This window comes from Ambystoma mexicanum, chromosome 8 (genome assembly GCF_040938575.1).
Source record: "Ambystoma mexicanum isolate Mex_15411 chromosome 8, UKY_AmexF1_1, whole genome shotgun sequence".
NCBI classification, from domain to species: domain Eukaryota; kingdom Metazoa; phylum Chordata; class Amphibia; order Caudata; family Ambystomatidae; genus Ambystoma; species Ambystoma mexicanum.
In genome coordinates, this window is record NC_090929.1 from 1,069,777,138 (window position 1) to 1,069,795,541 (window position 18,404).

The 18,404-nt window shown below is 48.1% G+C and overlaps 1 protein-coding gene across 3 annotated transcripts in view; it reads right to left on the minus strand.

Annotated features, from left to right (window-relative positions):
• Nucleotides 1-830: 830 nt before the first annotated feature.
• Nucleotides 831-18,404, minus strand: part of ADAM8 (ADAM metallopeptidase domain 8) — a 212,902-nt gene continuing 195,328 nt past the window's right edge. Inside the window, exons 21-25 of one of the 3 annotated variants that reach the window (XM_069611054.1) lie at nucleotides 14,590-14,652; nucleotides 8,454-8,579; nucleotides 6,072-6,122; nucleotides 4,774-4,854; nucleotides 831-3,626 (exon numbers count right to left, since the gene is read on the minus strand). In XM_069611054.1, coding sequence (XP_069467155.1) covers nucleotides 3,579-3,626; nucleotides 4,774-4,854; nucleotides 6,072-6,122; nucleotides 8,454-8,579; nucleotides 14,590-14,652 — 369 coding nt within the window. In that variant the 3' untranslated portion in view covers nucleotides 831-3,578. Of the gene's footprint in view, nucleotides 3,630-4,773; nucleotides 4,855-6,071; nucleotides 6,123-8,453; nucleotides 8,580-14,589; nucleotides 14,653-18,404 lie in introns of all 3 variants that reach the window. The other 2 variants (XM_069611053.1, XM_069611055.1) reach the window with 2 other exon arrangements.

Consider the following 18,404-nt stretch of genomic DNA (forward strand, 5'->3'; position numbering starts at 1 on the left):
TGCAGTTGAGAGTAGTGCCTCCCTTCTATATATCACGCCAGGGATCGTAGCTTGGGGTTGGGTCTTCCATTCAAGTCTTGGGACACATCAGGAGACGTTGGCCTGCAGAGAGAGTATGCCCTCTGTGCGGTGTGGTGGATGATGTGTGGATGCACCCGCGGCGTAAGGCGTGACACCCAGGAGTGAGTATGTGTGGACAGAGATACAAGAATTATTTCCCCTCGGTGATCTGACGTGTGGAACATTCTAGATGAGGCGATTGCACTTGGTCGATTAAGACTGCCAGTTTGGAGGCCATGTCAGTGGATTCTTGTTTATTGACTCCAATAAAAATCCTGCGCATGTTATGCTGAGAAGTTCCTTCAACCATGTTCTCAGCGACCCTATGCTGTTCTGGTGTTTTGAGGGAGCCTGATAGGGTTCTAGAGTTTCTCCTGTGTCAAAAATGTGGGTTCCTTTATCCACTTCTACAAGGGGCAAATGAGGTGTGGACTGGGTCCCAGCAATGTGAGCCGGAGCATCCTGGAGTGTAGCAGCATGGACTGGATCAGGACCAGTCTGAGACGACCAGTTTGAAGCACAATGGATCCGGACAAGCCAAAGCTCAGCTTATCGGCTGGAGTAGAATGGACTTTGGAATGCTGCAGGGGCCATGAAGTCCCTTTTAACCCTCCTTTGTGCATGAACACTGCTACTCGCCATAATGAGCTGCGGGAGTCCGCCGTGATCAGCTGGCACTACCCATAGCTTAAAAGGTAAGACTGCCAATCTCAGTCACTCATCCCAACCTTCAACCAAGAGTTTTTCAAATGAAATAACTTCTATCCAGCTGAGCTTGAAAAAAGAGTTTAATGTGCCAAAATCCGTTTGGAATTTTAGATCGTTTTTGCCTGATCAATGTCAGCCCGCAACTTGAAGAAGGCCCTATTAGATGCTTGCATTCGATTGGCAGTCACCGGGAGACCATGACATTGTATTAACTCACCCAATAGAACTGATGTCAACTTTAGGCCTTTAAAAAAAATACAATTAGCAAATCAGCAAAAGCTTGCATTTTCTTTTTCTTTTTTTTATTGAATCGAGAAATATAAATAGAAAATACTCCCTGAGTACATTAGACCACACTTTACTACACCCAAATGTATACCAAAGCCAATGCACTGGCATTTCCATTAAAAACATGAGAAAAGGGGAGGTTTCATGAGTTATGATATATGCTTCGTTTCCAGGCTCCTCCGAACAATAATGCAAATGGTTTTATTATCTTCTTGAAAAGGTACCAACCCCAGCAGTAAATGTAAAATCTTACTGTTATCAAGTTGGAGATTAATTTTGTCCCCCCACTCCCTTCCCCAAAGTTCCAATTGATATTTGGGAGATAGGTTTAAAGGCCACACAGTGACCAAAGTACCATCAAAAATCTTAAGATTGTATCTTAAAAGGTCATTGTGCAGAGGTGGGCTGGAATGTCTGTACATTGGGCTATTTTCGGACAGGTGGCTGGTGCCTCTGGAAGGAAGCTCTACGCTGCGGTCAGTTCCCGGGAAACCCTCTCATCCAGTTCCTACTTATGAGAGGGGTTTCTTCTTTCATTGGGATCCAGGGTGGGAGGAAATAAATCACCCTTTTAGGGGACATTTAGTCTGCAGCTCTGTGCCCTAAACTGGATTGCTGTGGTCCTGGCTCATAGGCCCTGTTATCTTGCTCCCTTTTTCTAAATGTTGGGGTGCTCAATCACCGATTCTCAAGCCCTGTCCTCCTTTCCAAATATGGCGGTGGTCAATTGCAAGTTTGTAACTCCTGCTCGTTTTTGGGAAATCTGGGTGATCATTCACAGGCCCTGTAGCACCCGCCTCTGTTCGGGGAACGCTGTGGCGCGCACTCGCAGGTCCTTCTCGCCTGCTCCTATTTGAAACGTTATGCTGCACACTCACATGTCCTGAATTCTTGCTCATATATGGGAATGTCAGGGAGAGGGGGGGTATCTTACAGATAGTCGACTCATGGCTCCTGTTGAATTTTGGAATGCTCTCTTATTGGTCATAAGCTACTCTCTCTTCCTGGATGCTGGAGTGCGCGTTTGAAGGTCCTAAACCACTGCCTTGTGAATCATTGAGGTCCCGTCCCTGTTTTGGAATATCACGGTGCTCTGTCACGGGCCCTCGACCCCTTTCCCTCAACTCCTGCCTCTATTGGGGTGCCACCCACACGTTCTCAACCTCAGTTCTCTCTTGACTTTTTGGGTATTTCGTGGGCGTCTGTGGAAGAGTCAGCCACATATTGGCACATATTGTCCGCCTACTGCCATGTGGCTTTCTCTGCAGAGGCAACAGTTGTCAGTGAACAATCTGCAATCGCTTGAGCCTAATTCCCACATGGAACAAAGACACATTGACAAGTTTGTGGTCTAATAACAAAATAAATAACATATTTATAACGGTGGTTTTGATAGAACCCCCATGTACCCTCAAATGATTTGAAATATTTGGTCCACAAACTCTCGTTTTGTATTTTTTGCAGGAAGGTGACGAGAGCCAGAAACAGGAACAAAGTGCAGCAGTGAACTGATCTATAAACAGAGAAGGGCTAAACGTACCCCTATGCCCCCCCACCCCACGGCCCCCAAATATAAATAATCGTGTAATTGAGTAAACCATGTTTTGGATATTGCTGTATACTGAGACGCCCCCCACCTGCGACCCTCAGTGACTGGCAGGAAGAGTTCTGCTTATCATGAGTGTGATGCGTGTGATGAGCACGATGAGCGCGATGAGCGCGATGAGCGCTGAAGCAGAATGCGGCACCACCACATCCGGTTGCAGGTTCCAGATCCTGACGTGCAGCACCAGTCCATCCGGTTCCTGTGCATGACTGTATCATCCTATTGATCATAATTTGACTGTGAGATTGATTCATTCTGAATGATGATGTTCATGTGTGTATAGTCTGTATAGTCCTTCAGATTCCACCCGTGTCAAAGTTTCTGAGCGCAGTAACAACAGGTGCTGCTATTACCCAATGAAATGGAATTGAATGTATCGACCTTGGACGGTCGAAGGGCTGTATTAGTGAAGCTATGGCATTCCAACATGCAAAGTGCCAACTGGCCCCATGTCTGAGTAAAGCGCTTAACGTGTGCACCCTCCACCCAGGCAAAAGGGTTCATGTTGGAACTCAGATGTTTCTGTTCCAGGTTCGCAGGGTCCAGGATTATCTTTTCTTTGGCTGCCCAATGTTTTTCCAGCAGGTGTGCCACAGAACTGCTTAGTGGGAAGATGTGGTGGTGGGATGAGGTGGTGCTTCATGTTTTCATGCGTCGAGGTGGGGTACAGTGGCTGTAGAGAAACCGAGATCCCATATCTGCCTCCCTCTTTGTGTGTAAGGGCAGAGTGGTCCATGCTGTCCAAGAAAATCTATCTCATCCGGCAGTCCTGGGGGTGGGGGGAACAGAGGCAGTGCAGTACCATACAATTTGGACACCAGTGTCCCAGCCAGGGGCACAGACCCCTCACCTTGCCCCCAAACACACACAGTCAGTGTCACGAGTGTTCTGCATCCCACGGCGGCACTGGATCTGGTCATCTAAGTTTTAGTGGAGGCTTGAGGGCAACCTTCGGATGAGATACCTGCTTTAGGGGACAAAACGAAAGATTTTAGTCTATGGTACTTTCATGTTTTAAGTGACTTCCTTGAAAACCCCAGACTGTGAGCCCATGCACCAAATTCACCATGCACCATGCCCTACTCCCCACCCTGTGCATCTCTGTGTCTGTATCCGTGTAACATCCACCTACTGTATTATGTAATGAAACAATTGAGTATGTAACTAAACAAATTGTACTAATCATTATTCTGTTGGGCCGCATTCCTGTAACCCTCAATTAAGCCCTCTTACATCTCCTTATAGCGCCTTGATGCCCGTGGGCTGTAGTGCGCTCTACAAATCCAACAAATAAAAATAAAATAAAATAAAATTTGGCATAGTGATACCCACTCAGAGGGCCCGGAATGCTAAAAGCATATGGTAGCCACATGCCAACTGCAAACGCCTGATGTCATGCACTGCACAAATGTGCTTGGTAGGGGGTGGGAGGGCAGAAGGGAAACAACCAACGGGGACCAGGCTTGGCTCTCAGTGGTCTGTATGGGATGTGTGTGTTGTGTAAAACTGTTCCATCTACCTGTTGTGGGGGACAGTTCTGCTATGGCCTCAGACTGCGAGGTCTATGTAACTTGTTATGTTCCCATCCTGCCCCCTCCAAGTAGTTCCTCACTCCTATCATATGACTGTAAATGTACATAAAAGGGTCACAATGTTGCTATCAGCTCCAGCCTTACAAGAGAGGGCCACTTAAAGGCCCCCTTAGTCATCCAGGCGCCCAGATGGGTGGTCCTGCTTTGGACCACGGATCTGCGTGAAATTACTGAGTGGAAAAGTCTGACCACCAAAAGTCCGCCCCCCCATTTCGCATTTATATATGTGGGGGGAGACCCCCCACAACCCCCACCTTACACCTACACATTTGTATTCACTTTACCCCCCCCCCCACATATACATATGCAAATAAATGGGGGTCGGACTTTTGGTGGTCAGACTTTTCCACCTTGGTAATTTTGTCCTATTCCTTGGACCACGCTACAAGGGACCATTTAAAAGGCGTGTTATACCCCAGCTAAAATACACATTTCTGTCATTCAAAAATATTTTCGTGGGGGAAAACAGACATAGCAAAAAAACTCCTGGTTGGATTGAGACTTGTTTCTAATTCTCACCTGTGATTGGCCGACGGGCTTCAGGCCTGTAGGTTTGACGGGTGGAACGGGCGCGGCATGAGCGGCCATGAATTGGCCCTCCTGGAAAAAAGAGACCTTAGTTTTAGATACTTCATCTTCAACTGGCCTTCAACTGGCAAATCAGAAAGAGTTTCATCGTCCCAGTTTTCCAGTGGGTTACTACCTCCCTTGCGGCTGCTCTGCGATCTCGCTGTGTGCGGGTGGAAGGCGGCTTCCCTTACCCTGTCTTCAGCAGCTCAGCTGCTCTCTTGCTTCCCATGTGAGGGGCCAGTGGATGAAGTGGGATGCTAAATCGAGGGGTGGGGCTTGCATTAGTGGGCGTGGCCTAAGTATGTGTGTACTTAGGCCACGCCCCTAGCGAGATGAGGGGCAGGGGGTGGTGAAAGCAGGGGAGCAGGGACACCCTGGCATTATTACCTTTGGTTCGCCCAGCCCCTTGAGGCCGGATGCACCAAAGGTGTGACAACAGTGTGCCCAAGCTCTCACACACAGCAGGTAGCCCTTTAATTCAAGGCACTGCGTGGTTAAAAAACACGGGCTCCTTGAATGAAAGGGTTGCCGGCTGCGTGATGACTCTGTACTCTGAAACAGGAGTAGGGCTGGAGGGCCCAATCTCGCCATTTGTTTCAGAGTACAGAGTCATCACGCATCATGAAACCTCGTTTAAAAGGCTTCAGGCTGCATGATGATTCTTTACTTGGAAACAAACGGAGAGACTGGGCCCTCCAGCCCTCCTCCTGTTTCAGAGTTCAGAGTCATCTGGCAGCGGTGTAGCCGAAGCCACTGTTACTCTGGTTGTCTGCCGATGCCAGTACTTCTGAAGTGCTGACACCTGCAGGCAGCTGTCTAATTATGCAGCGCTATGGCTACACAGCTGCCTGATGTGTCAGCATGGCTGGGCTAGTTGGGGTGGGCATCGGCCGGGCCCCTGCTGGGGAGTTCTTTCTGGAGACTGCCGGGGCTTGACCCCGGCTAGCCCAGGCCCACTCAAAGCCCTGTGTGGGACTCTTTCCTGAGTCCCAGTACTCAAGATTGCTTTGGGTTACCTCGGTTTGGCTGCACTGTGTCTCCCTCTTTGACTTTGAGTCCCAGGCTTCACTGGGCTTTTCTTTGACTTTTCCTGTGCTTTGGAGCACTCGCATTTCCTGTGCTCGAGACTGCTCTCTGACTTTCCCTGTGATTAACTCTGCGTGTGCTAAGCTGCTTTGTGAGTTCATTGTGTTGCCTTCTCAGCACTGCTCAGTCTGCACCTGCTTTACTTCTCTTGAACCTCTCACCTGCTTCACCTTGAGTTGCGGAAGTGGCTTTTTGGGTGGGGTCGGCTTCACCTATAAAGAGAAATGAATAACATTGATCAATACTGCAATCATCTTTAAAAGGTTTCCTATTGGTAGATATGGTCCACTACCCCTTTACATGACACTGTTTGCCCTTTGGAATGGATTGGAACAAAGGGTCCTAGAACTCACTCCGTGTTTGATCTCTCTCTCTCGCGCTCTCTTTTTCGCCCTGTTCCCCTCAAACCTTGGAGTGAGTATTTCAACTGTTTTCATTAAAAAGGGTTTCATTAAGCAGCAAGGATACTGCAACACTCTGTGATCATACTGAGGCTGCTGTGCTTTCGTCAGATGTCTCTCTGGATCTCGGACCCGGCCTGCCTCAGCCCTGGCAATAGAGGTGGGCAAGCTCTGAGGTGCTCAGGCTGGCACCTCATCTTGGGACAGAGCCTGCTCAAAGCAGGGGCCAGCCACGCGCCCCTCCAGCTTCCCACAACTTCCTTTTTAAAAATAAAAAAAAGATTACAAAAAACCCATGCTCCTGAAGTGCCGACCACACAACAGGAGCATGTTGGCATGACTTCCTGTCCTCTCTCAGCCACTCACTGATTGGCTAGGACGGTGCAACAGGAAGTCAGGCAGCCAGGACAGACATGGAGCCAGGCGAGCGTGCTCCTGTTATGCGATGGTGCAGTGACGAATTTCAAAATAAGTGCATTTTGTTGCCCTCTCGTACCGCTTTTCCCAGAGCCCAGCCCCCTTGTAGCTCATTTCTCGGTCCCCAGCCCCCTTGCACCTCTTTTCTAGGACCCCAGCCACCTCTTACTCATTTTCTCACCCCCCTCTCACTCCTTTTCTCTGCCCCAGCCGCCTTGAGCCCCATGTCTCAGCCCCCAGCCACCTTGCACATCGTTTCTAGGTCCCCAGCTCCCTCACACCTCTTTTCTAGGCCCCCAGCTCCCTCGCACCACTCTTCTAGGACTCCAGCCACTTTGCACCTCTTTTCCAGGCCCCCAGACCCTCTTGCACCTCTTTTCTAGGCCCGCAGACCCCCTTGCACCTCTTTTCTAGGTCCCCTCTTTTCTAGGCACCCAGCCGCCTCACACCTCTTTTCTAGGCCCCCAGCCCCCTCACACCTCGTTTCTCGCCACCCAGCCCCCTCACACCTCTTATCTAGGCCCCCAGACCCCCCCTGCACCTCTTTTCTAGGTCCCCTCTTTTCTAGGCCCCCAGACCCCCTTGCACCTCTTTTCTCGGTCCCCTCTTTTCTAGGCACCCAGCCCCCACACACCTCTTTTCTAGGCCCCCAGACCTCCTAGCACCTCTTTTCTAGGTCCCCTCTTTTCTAGGCACCCAGCTGCCTCACACCTCTTTTCTAGGCCCCCAGATCCCCTCACGCCTCTTTTCTAGGTGCCCAGCCCCCTTGCACCTCTTTTCTAGATCTCCAGCCCCCTCACAGCCCTCTTCTCGGGTCCCCAGCTCCTTGCACCAGTCTTCTTGGCCCACCAGCCTCTTGTACTCCTTTTCTCAGGCCCCAGCCGCCTTGCACCTCTTTTTAAGCCATCTTTGTAAAGCCGAGTATTGTTGAAAGTCAAGCAGGAGGGTGAGGAGCGGAGTTGATGAGAGTGTAAGTGAATAGGGAGTATTTACCAAGAGAGTTTGCAATTTTGATTGTGGCCCTGTGCTGCTTCTCAGGGCACAAGGAAAGGACACATGAGGATGGACAGTGTTGCTTTTTTCAGAGGGCAGACGCAGCACCCCCTGGCTGTTTTTGAGGCTGGCAAGCTTCCTCGAGTGTTTATCTCTGCAAGAATTTCACCCAGGTTGTAAGGTTCCCAGTGTTGACGCTTACCCGTAAAACCACATAACATTGTCATCAAAGCACTTGCCTCATATTTGGATATTTTGTTTTCCATAGAACATTGCACTATAGATTGCTGGGTTTAAAAGGTGAGCACCTTTTATACCTTGCCAGCGTAGTTATTGGAAAGAAGCAGCATGAAAGAAACTGCACTATTTTTAAACTATTATTTTAAACATTTCCTTTGAGCGAAGTTCAACTGCCAGCCGTTCCCCCTTTGAACTCCGCCTCCTCGGAACTCCACCACACCCTTGTGGGACCCCCATTTAAATGTTTTCCATTTCCACCAATGGGTATACCCCATTTGTGGAAGCTCTGCCAGGGGCTGGAACTGAAGAAACTTCTTTCACCCGAAATGCTGACGTTTTTTCTGCTGCCTCAAACGAGCGCAGTTATTTCTGGAAGTCATATTTTTACTGCATGCACGTGATGCTTTCATGAATGATCTTTGGTTCTTGCTTGGCTCCCTCCACCTGTGCTACCCACGTGACAGTCTTAACTACCATATAATTGGATGGTACCTGAGAGTATGTTGGGACTGCCTTCGGCGGCTCCTTGGTGATTGGCGGTAGCTGCAGTCCCGCGCTTGGCTTTGGACCTCTTGGCATGCCCGGGGGTAATGGAGGGGCAGAGCTTGGCTTGGCAACCTAATTTGAAAACAGATTTTACACAAGCAGATTGTCATTTTGAGAAGAAGAAGCGACAAATGACAAGAGGCGTGAAGTTTTCAAAGCAAATATAAAAAGCAACATGGAGCACAGCAACGTAAATAGAGAAACAGCCCTTCACTTTTTAATTTCTTGCTGGCGATACAACAAAATAGATGGTCAGTCCATGGTCCAGACAACCTGCACCCCTAGACTCGACCACCCCTCAGATGCATGAAATTCAGAGCGAACTCGCCTTTTAAGGAGGGAAACCCACAGACAGTGGGACTCCAGAGCTCAACGAGCCTGACACCCCAACACAGGTTTCGGTTAGGTTGGTTGCTTGACAGTGGGGGGGAGCGGTGCGCCTCGTTTTACTGTTCCTATACTTTAATTTTAAAAAGAAACTGTTCCGGAATGGATCCGTTTTAAAATAAAATAAAAGTGTGGAAATAAATGTAAACTTGCCCTTTCAGAGCACTGCGCTGAACGTTCGCTTAAACAGCCGGTCATCGCAAGGCCACTCCAAAGCTGTGTTTCTACCAAACATGTGCTGTGAATACAATGCCCAGCCAGCAAGTCCCACCCAGGCAAGCTCACATATATGGATTCCAGGCAGGCTTCTAAAGAGATATAAGGAAATAAGGACTAATGAGCTTGCCTCTCCCAGGCATATGATATGATAGGTTATTTATAACGCATAATGCGCTTAATACCCTGAGATTTCTAGGCGTGGACCCGGGGATCGAACCTGTGGTGCTCCGCTACGTGTCATCTTGCTTCCAAGGCGAGCACGTTGCCCCTGAGCTATCCTCCCATGCATATACAAAGAAAGGTCCACCTATCCTGTCCCTCAAAGGAATGGACCTGATATATACAAGGCATTAAGGGTCCAATTATCTGCATTGCCCATGCCTGTCCCTACCAGACATTGACCCTGCAGAAATAAAGAATTCAGACCACAAGCTGCCTGATCCGTACAGGTCATGTACCTTACAAATTCAAGGAACCAAGGTCTAGCCGGACATAACCCAAACAAAGACAATTCAGACCTAACTAGCATGTTCTAGGCAAGCGTGATTTAGATGCATGGATTCTAAGACCCAACCAGCGTGTTCCGCCCAGGCATGACCTAGCTGGACACAGGGAAGATAGACCCAACCTGTAGTCTCTGCCAGGCATGTCAACATATACATAAAGTAAATGTAAGACCCAGCCAATCTGTCTCACCCAGGCACTCCCCCAACTAGCTGCAGGGAATGCAAGGATGGACCAGCCACTTTTTTGCCCAGGCTTGCAAAGGGCCCGATGACCAGCAGTTCCTTAATGGGCATGTACGAGCCAAATGCAGGGAACAGGTTGCCATGCCACGGCCTGCTCCCAGGGACTGGTGGCAGATACATGAAGTTAAAGGTCCGACTGTCAGCATTGTCCTCTCGGGTACAAACACAGAGTCGCAAGCGCCAGCTTGCTACTAGGCATGCTCTCAGGCAGACGCAGGCCCTCCAAGGTGCAACCATCCTTCCATGCAGACTGTCCCTTCTACTAACCCTAGATACGGCTGTAGTCTTGGTCCTACAGCCCCCTCATTTACACTTGTGGAGCATTCAGTATCTTTAGGAGTACCTGAGCAGGTGCACTATAGGACAAGAGACCGGCTCCCAACCATACCCAGGCCTTGTCTGCACCCACCTATTCAACCTCCAGCAAACTGGTTACCTTTCTCCACTGACATGGGAATGTTTGAAAGTAGGGTCTGAGTAGCGGGGGAATGGGTGGTTTGCATAATAGAAAGGCCTCCTGGACTAAGAGTACCATTGTGGCTGTGGGGCGTATCTGTGTGAGCATCTATTTCAGCAGGTGGAGGGTGCACCCCAATAACTGAATCCCTTAGGCATGTCAGATGCAATCCATCATGCCAGAGGCCTTACCCGCCTCTTTGCCAGGGACCGGGCCACTTTAGGTGACAAACATTTTCTTGAATAATCAAACATTTGTGTATGGTCTGACTATGATCTGAAAGGCCTTTGCACAATTACACTATGCCTTCTCGGCTAAGGCATTTATAAAAATTAAAAAAAGGGGAGAGGCAAGTGTGCAGGTTTAAATGAAATCTGAATGAATCCTCTGGGCTGTGTCCTGGTCCCTGCATTGTATTTAGAGATCACATGTCATGGATCTTTGACTGACTGAGCCTGCAACTCTCTAAGTCTGCAAGATGACATGACCACCACTGGGAAGGTAAGCGTCTTTGTCATCAGTTTGATATCAAAAATGCTTTGGGTTCTATAGGCCTGTGACCAATTGCGCTCAGTAGAACAGTCTAACCACACAGAGGGGGGTTTTCAGATTGGGATAACAAAGGAAGGAGGCCACCAACATATCCCCTACGTACCCCATTAGCGGACAGGATGAGCTCACATGACTCAACGTGAACGCCTGAATTGGCAACCTAAGAGTCAGGTGGAAAGGCATTCCCCTCCCCTAGGATCCCATTGGAGGATGCCTTCACCTTTCTAGGGACTAATGGGAATACCAGAGTCACTCCCTCTTACGCTGTTTTCTAGCTGCGATCGATCCATCGACTCGGCTGATGGGAGGACTACCTTCCAGCAGGTCACATGTTCCCGCTCCCTTTGGACTCTGGGGTGCTCTGAATGAAAGACAGCCACATTGAATTTCAGACTCCCTGCGTTCCTTCTCCCCGCCAGAAACATTTTCCCCCTTTTCACTTGGGGAACTACAATGTAACTGTGTTTGTGGCTGGCCACACATCAAACAACAATAATTAAATAAAAAAAGGTTCAGGCAACAGGCACTCAAGGTCAGCCATCCTATTGGAGGGTGGAGAACTTTGCTCTCCAGCTAGAAGAGTAGGTCTTCCCAGTCCAGGAGCACCAAGGAGGACCCCACAACTCTCTGGCTCAAGTCCTGGATGAGCAAAAGCATAACTACCAGGAACATCCCCCATGTACAAATCAAAGAGGAACAAGAAATGTATCAAGACACTTTTCAGACCCTGTAGGCACTGACGCGCCCCCATCTAGGAGGCATTCCTGGCAGATTGAACAGTCTCTAAAGAGGTGAATAGGTCACCTGGTGGACCAATGCTAGTCGAGGACGCCCAGTTTAATTGTGTACCTCCAGACTGAGTTTGCCTGCCATGACAACATGACATGAAGTCTCCAATGAGTTGCACTTTCTTTTTTAAGGGTAAAATTGTTGTTTTGTTAAAGGAGCATTATTAGAAACCTCTAGCCTCCTAATGTGGCCCCACAGAAGACAGATTTCAGTTCTATCAATTGTATGTGGAGGAAGTGTAAGGGCTCAGAAGAGAGCAGTGTGGCACGCTGTAGGGGACTGTCCTCCGAGGCCCACAACAGCAGGCTACTCAGTACACTGAGTAACACACATCTGCACATGCCAAGGGCATCGATTCTGAAAGCTGTATTCGGGTGCCCTACATGGGCAGCCAGACCTGGGACCACCGGATCACCAACGTGCAGTAAGCCAGGGACTCTGCCTCTGAAACCACAACACTCATGGGCTGCTTTTGGAGGGATAGAGCCTCTAAGAGTCTGCATGTCCTGTGGTGGTGGGAGAGCTTCCTCTCTTGCTGAGCCCAGTGTTGCTCTGATGTATTAGTGTCTGTGTGAGTGAACTAGGTATAACGGTATCCCCTTTACAAGAGTCCCATGTCCCACTGGGGCATAAGTCCCCTGTAGAGGTCCCTCGGAGGATCTGGTTTCTGAGGTACATGTATACGCGGCCCTTCCAAATTTGTAGGTGAGCAGAGATTGTCACCTCTAAATTGATGAATATTCAGTGGCTGAGCAGACGAACTACTGATTGCACTGTGTACGCGTAATGGACCCCATCTAAACCAAATCACTAGAACCTATACTAAGCCAGTCACGTAGGAATATGAAGGTGGCATCCTGAAATTATAGGACCCTGTGACAGTTTCCATATTGCAAATGTGCCATAATCTACACCGGGTTGACCATCTTTAAGCTTACCAGAAGGATGAAACGATTAAAAAGAAAAGGTCCATATTGGTACAGAACACTCCTGTTAGCAAGCTTGCTGCCAAGAACGGCAATTATAAGGGGGCATAGGAGAATGGTGGTCCTGCAACAACAGATGTGAAATGTTCTGCTCCTGTTTAAGAAGAGCTGGAGAGACTGTGGAGCGAGACAGAAGAGATGATGCAGGAGGGTGAATGGTGGCTGTCCAAAATAAGCCCCAGTGCATTATTCAAAGGACCCACAGGTCTTGGGTCAAGAAATGACTTATCCTTCATCGGCTCTATAGCAAACATCTCTGCCATCTAGCAGGGCTAATATTTATTTCGTCTGCTTAAAAGTCATATCACAACTTAGATAATATTCAGTAAGGATGGACTAAAACCAGTACAGACCTCTGGTAAAACTTCCTATCTCATGTTTAATGAGGGAGGAAGTAAAAACCACCCATCCCCTTGCCCTGCCAAGAGAGGATGATACAACAAAAGACTTGGCTGGTGGAAGGTGGCAAGCAGAAGACACATATGTATTCTTTGAGAGTAGCGTAGGACTTATTGTCCATGCTTTTGATGACCAAGAGGCGTGGTGTGTTTTCCTTCCATACATCAACGGATATGCTAATTATGCAAATCTAGAGTGGAATGGGCAACCATTACCTCTGCGTTTGAGGTATCACTGATGGCAAGACTGCATCTTTCAGGGATAGGATGATCTGACTGCAAAATCGTGAAGAACTCCGAGGCCCAACTCCCAGAAATGAAAAACCCTTGTGGAGCAAACCCCCTGTGTGTTGACATCTCCTTAAGGTGACCTGGGTCAGGATGATTCTGGGCAACCTCAACTACCAGAGTAGCCAAAAGAGTGGATGGGACCAAATCCTGTGAAGACCACGGGGTTACTAATGGAGAACCACCTCCCTCGCCCTGGGGCGGAGTTTTTAACAATCATTCTATATGGAATGATGTCATAATCTTGGGCTTCAGGATTATAAATGAATGTTGAAGCTTGGTCTAGTCTTGCTGTAGTCAGTGGTGGCTTGTGTGGCGCTCTCAGCGCTCAGACTGCTATATCTCATGGTCTTACTGTGTTAAAGCTTTCCAGTGGGTTCCATTCTATGTAGAATTCTGGCATCCACCGATGTTTCTATGGTCAATGCCTAAAAGAATCTGATATGCTGCTCCTCTGATTCTAGGTAGTGATGGCATGACAAGTGAAGGGCCAAAGAAAATGGCGCTTAGCTTGATAACTTTAAATGGATGAGAGCCTATTCCAAAATCCTGCATTCAATGAGGCTATACCTAACCTCACAGAAGTGCCCCAGGTTGGAAGTGCTTTGGTGCCCACCTCTTGATCCCATTTGAGTTTCAGGGATCAATTTGGGAAGCCAATATAAGCAGGTTTCCTCGGGCCCTGGCCTGATTTCCTTTACCGGATCTTAACCGGTACTGTACCGGCTGACTTGCAGCATTGTCTTTCCACTTTTATCAATATCACCATTTATGCATTTGTGCTAATATGAAGAGAATGATTTGAAGTACTGAGCACAACAGTATTGCTTTTAGCAGTACTAGGTTAGCCTGTTTTTTTAAACAAAGCACTTGCAGGATTGCAAGTAGCGATACACACCTAGGGCTTCATTACAAGTGTGGCGGTCTGGAAATAAGGGTGCCGGCCGCACCATACTGGCACCCTTTCTGGACCACCAGACTACAACTCTGCGGGCTCCAACCAAGCGATCCCTCCCAACCATGCTATCTGCAAAGTACATCCAGGATACAGCCAGTCGTTTCTGACCTATTGGCACACAGCATGGACTTTGCATGGTCCCACGTGTTAATGAAAGACTCATTACCTGAGAACAAAACACATTACTTTTCAATGCCAATGTCTTTACCCCGCACACGTCTCCCTTCCTCTAAGAGAGTGAAACATCAGGACTTGCCCTGGGAGAATCAAAGTGCCTGTGGAAGACAAAACCCTCTCACCTGTGCCATCTTGGGCCCAGCATTGGGGGACCTGTGGTGTGCCCCAGGCGCAGTGGGTGCAGGCTGTTCAGAAAGACAAAAGGGAAATGCAGTCAGGAAATGTGCAACGACACAAATCCCAAAGTGAAGCAAGGAGCTGTGCCATGCATGGTGTGTTCAAGAGCATAACACGCCCCAATATATCTAGCGGCTCATTACGCGTCTCATGGTGTTACCAAAAGGAATACCCTATGTGGTGATACCCTCTACCCGGACAATCTTTTAAGAGGTCTATATGGATTCTGGCTTTATCACGACTGGAGTGATAAAGTCTTGCCAGACATGTGATGATATTTCAGAAATATCACATTGCGTATTCAGCAGAAATTCTAAAAATGTATTTCCATCCATGTTCGAAACGCCTATGGGAAAGAAGCAGTTCACAGTGCTGCTGCCTCATGCAGAAAAAACACACAGGGGCCAATAATGACCCATCCGTGCATTATGCATCAAGGGGTGAGAATGTGGACATCCCTTCAATTAAAAGACTAACACGTTTAGACATTCTAGGGGCAGGGAAAAAGGGAGATTAGTTTTACCTTCATCTTTTTTTTAATTATTTATTTATATACAGATAGAATAATGCGCTTTTGATCACAAAAGAAAGTACAATAGATAAGAAATTGGATTTGTCGGGAAGCAGTGAGCTTCTTACAATGGGGAGAGTTTGATGGACATTCTTACCAGGTTGTGGAAGGGAGTAAATGGAACAGTCACCGGGGACAATACATAAGTGGACATACATAGATTAAGGACAACCAACATTGGAAATGTATCAATGCAGGTAGGCGGTACGGCCAGCTGTGCTCTGGGTGTGACCCTGATGGGTGAAGTGCTAGAATGGAGGCAGAGGAAGTGAGAGACCAAGGCAGGTGTGAGGCGAGGGAAAAATGTTAGCTAGCAGGCAGATGAGAGGTGGGTTGAGAGGATAATTTAGAGGCGAAGAGGTAGGCTTTTAGTTTGGTTTTGAACAAATCCATGTGGACTGTTTCTCGGATATCCGGGGAAAAGAATTCTATGCAAGTGGAGCAAGAAGAGAGAAAGAGCGGAAGCATGAGGAAGCACAGGGAGGGCGAGAAGCCACACGGGTAGTCGTGGAGGCAGAGCAGAGATTACAAGAAGGCTTATAGAGTTGGATAGAGGAGGATAGATACAGTGGTGCCTTACCAGGGATAGATTTGTGAACTGGGAGATGCAATTTAAATCTGGCCCTGTTTTGCATCATCACTCATCCAGCCTGGTGACGGTACGAGAAAGTAGGTGTGGAGTGAGGGTGTTCAAAGAGAGTCCTGGCAGCAAAGTTAATGATCTTGTTGAGAGGAAAGAAAGCATAGTTGGGGAGTCCAAAGTGGATGCTGGCACAGTAGTCCAGTTTAGAGAAGACAAGAGTGGTTGAGAGGTGCTTGGCAGTGTTGAAAGGAAGGAGGTGCCTGATTTTCCTAATATTTAGGAGGTTGAGGCAAGCTGCTGTTCCAGTTTTGGAGTTGAAAGTAGAGAAGGTGTGAGAAGGGTCATAGATGCTGACGGGGAAGAGTAGGGGAGAGAGTCAGATGGGAACTGGATAGGCAGTGGAAGAGATGAAAGAGAGCTTTTGCCAGAGAAGAAGAGTACTTCTCTTTTGGTAGAGTTTGACATCCGAGAATGGGAAGCCATCCAATATTTAACGGCAGAGAGACAGTTGGACATTTTGATAGAGAGATCAGAGGAAAGTTCAGAAAAAGAGAAGAAGATTTGGATGTCGTCCGCGAAGAGTTGGTACGAGGACCCAGAGGATGAGATTAGTGCCCCAAGAGCAGAAGTGTACAGTGTAAAGAGGAGCGGACACAAGGCAGAGCCTTGTGGAACACTAACAATTAAAGGAGTGAGTGAAGAGGTGTTGTTTCTCCAGGAGACAGGGAATTGGCGAGGTGCAAGGTAGAATACAATCCAGGTTTGGGCTTGACTGAAAATACCATAAAGAGAGTGTTAAGGAGATCAGAGTGATCGACAGAGTCAAAGGCAGCAGACAAGTCAAGGAGAACTAGGATCGATTTCCGTGCTTAGCAGAGGCGATGAAGTTGGACACATTCATGAGAGCAGTTTCCGTGGAGTTACAGGAGTGGGAACCTGCCTGTAGGGGGTCTCGAAGGTTGTGGATGTCTAAGAAATTGGTAAGACGGTTGACCACAACACTTTTGAGCACTTTAGAGTAGTGCAGAAGGAGAGACACAGGGGGAAAGTTAGCCGATAGGTTTGGGTCAGGCCCTTGCTTTTTTAGGAGAGGGATGACCGTGGCTGTTTTGAAAACAAAGGGAAAGCAAGCGGAGTCGAAGGACAGGTTGAAGAGTTCAGCAAGGTGAGAGGCCAGTATAGGGGCAATAGGCTTGATTAGCTGAGGACCAATATGGTCTTATGGGGCACACAAGGGATTAGCCTTTATCAATAGAGACAGCACTTTTGTCAGTATTCGTGTGACCAAAGTGGAAGACGGAGGCAGAGGACGATATTAGAGTAGCAGAGTGTAAAATGTAGGAGGAGGGAGTGTGGGGAAGGTCAGGAGAGAGTCTCTAATTTTGGTAATTGTTGCAGCAAAGTATTCAGCTAGGCCATTAGCTGTGAGAGTGGAGTTGATAGTCATAGACTTAGGAGGAGTGAGGAGTGAGTTTAGGGTGCCCTGTTGAGAGTCAATGAGGGTTGGGTAGAATTTCCTTGTAGCTCTATCAGGAGTGGACTTGAGAGAGTTCAGGGCAGAGAGGTATAGCTGCAGGTCCTTTTGCGAGTGAGTATGCCTCCATTTGAGCAGCATCTGACGCATGTCTGTGCGGACAGAATGTATGAATGGGGTGACCCATGGTTGAGGATGCTGAGACGTAGGGGGGAAAGTAAGCAGTGGGAAGTCAGAGGAGAATGAGTCATATAGTAGGGTTCAGAAACTGGAGAAGGCAGTGTTGGTGGAAGAGGTATCTGGTGTGAAGGAGGAGGGTGAGAACTGTCAGAGAGAAAGACGGAATGGCAGCAGGTTTACATTTCCTTTTAGTAATAGGTGAAGCAATTGGTGACATTAAGTCAGAGGGTGGAAAGGAGATGGTGGTGGAAATAACTGAGGGACCAGATATGGATGGTGTAATAGTAGTATTATTGGCTGAGAGAGAGGTGGAGTTGAATAAGAGATGCAAAGAGTTACCTCCTGTGTGGGTAGGTAGGAGTGGAGAGCGTGGTCACCACAAACAGATTGTACTTCAGATTTCTGAGAGGTGGTTGGAGAGAGAAGGTTTAAGTCACATAAGAGAATTAGGTGATGTTTAGTGGAAATAGAAAGAAGGAGTTGCCCAAGGTCATCAAAGAATGGTCCAGTGGGACCAGGAGGGTGATAGATGGAGATGATGTGAACCAGGTGAGGCAGAGCAATAGTAGAGATGGTGAATTCAAAAGAGTTAGGAGACAATGTGGTATTGGAGATGTGTGAGGCATGGAGGCGGGATTAGAGAAGGTGTCTGATGCCTCCACCTCTGTTAGTCAGTCGAGGAGAGTGAATGAAGGATAGTTTGGAGTTGTGTAGGGCTGCCAGAGTGGCAGTGTCAGATGGAGAAATCCAAGTTTCAGTGATAGCAAGAAGGTCTAGGGGAGGAGAGCTGGAGTGAAAGTAGTCAGTGATAAAGGAAGTTTTGTTCCAAACAGACTGAGCATTGCAGGGTGCAATGTTCAGCTGATGAGGTAAGAAAGACAAGAGAAGTTGAGTCTCAGAGGAAGAGAGGCATGGTGGATAGGTTTTGGGGAGATACGGTTAGCTCCTCGGC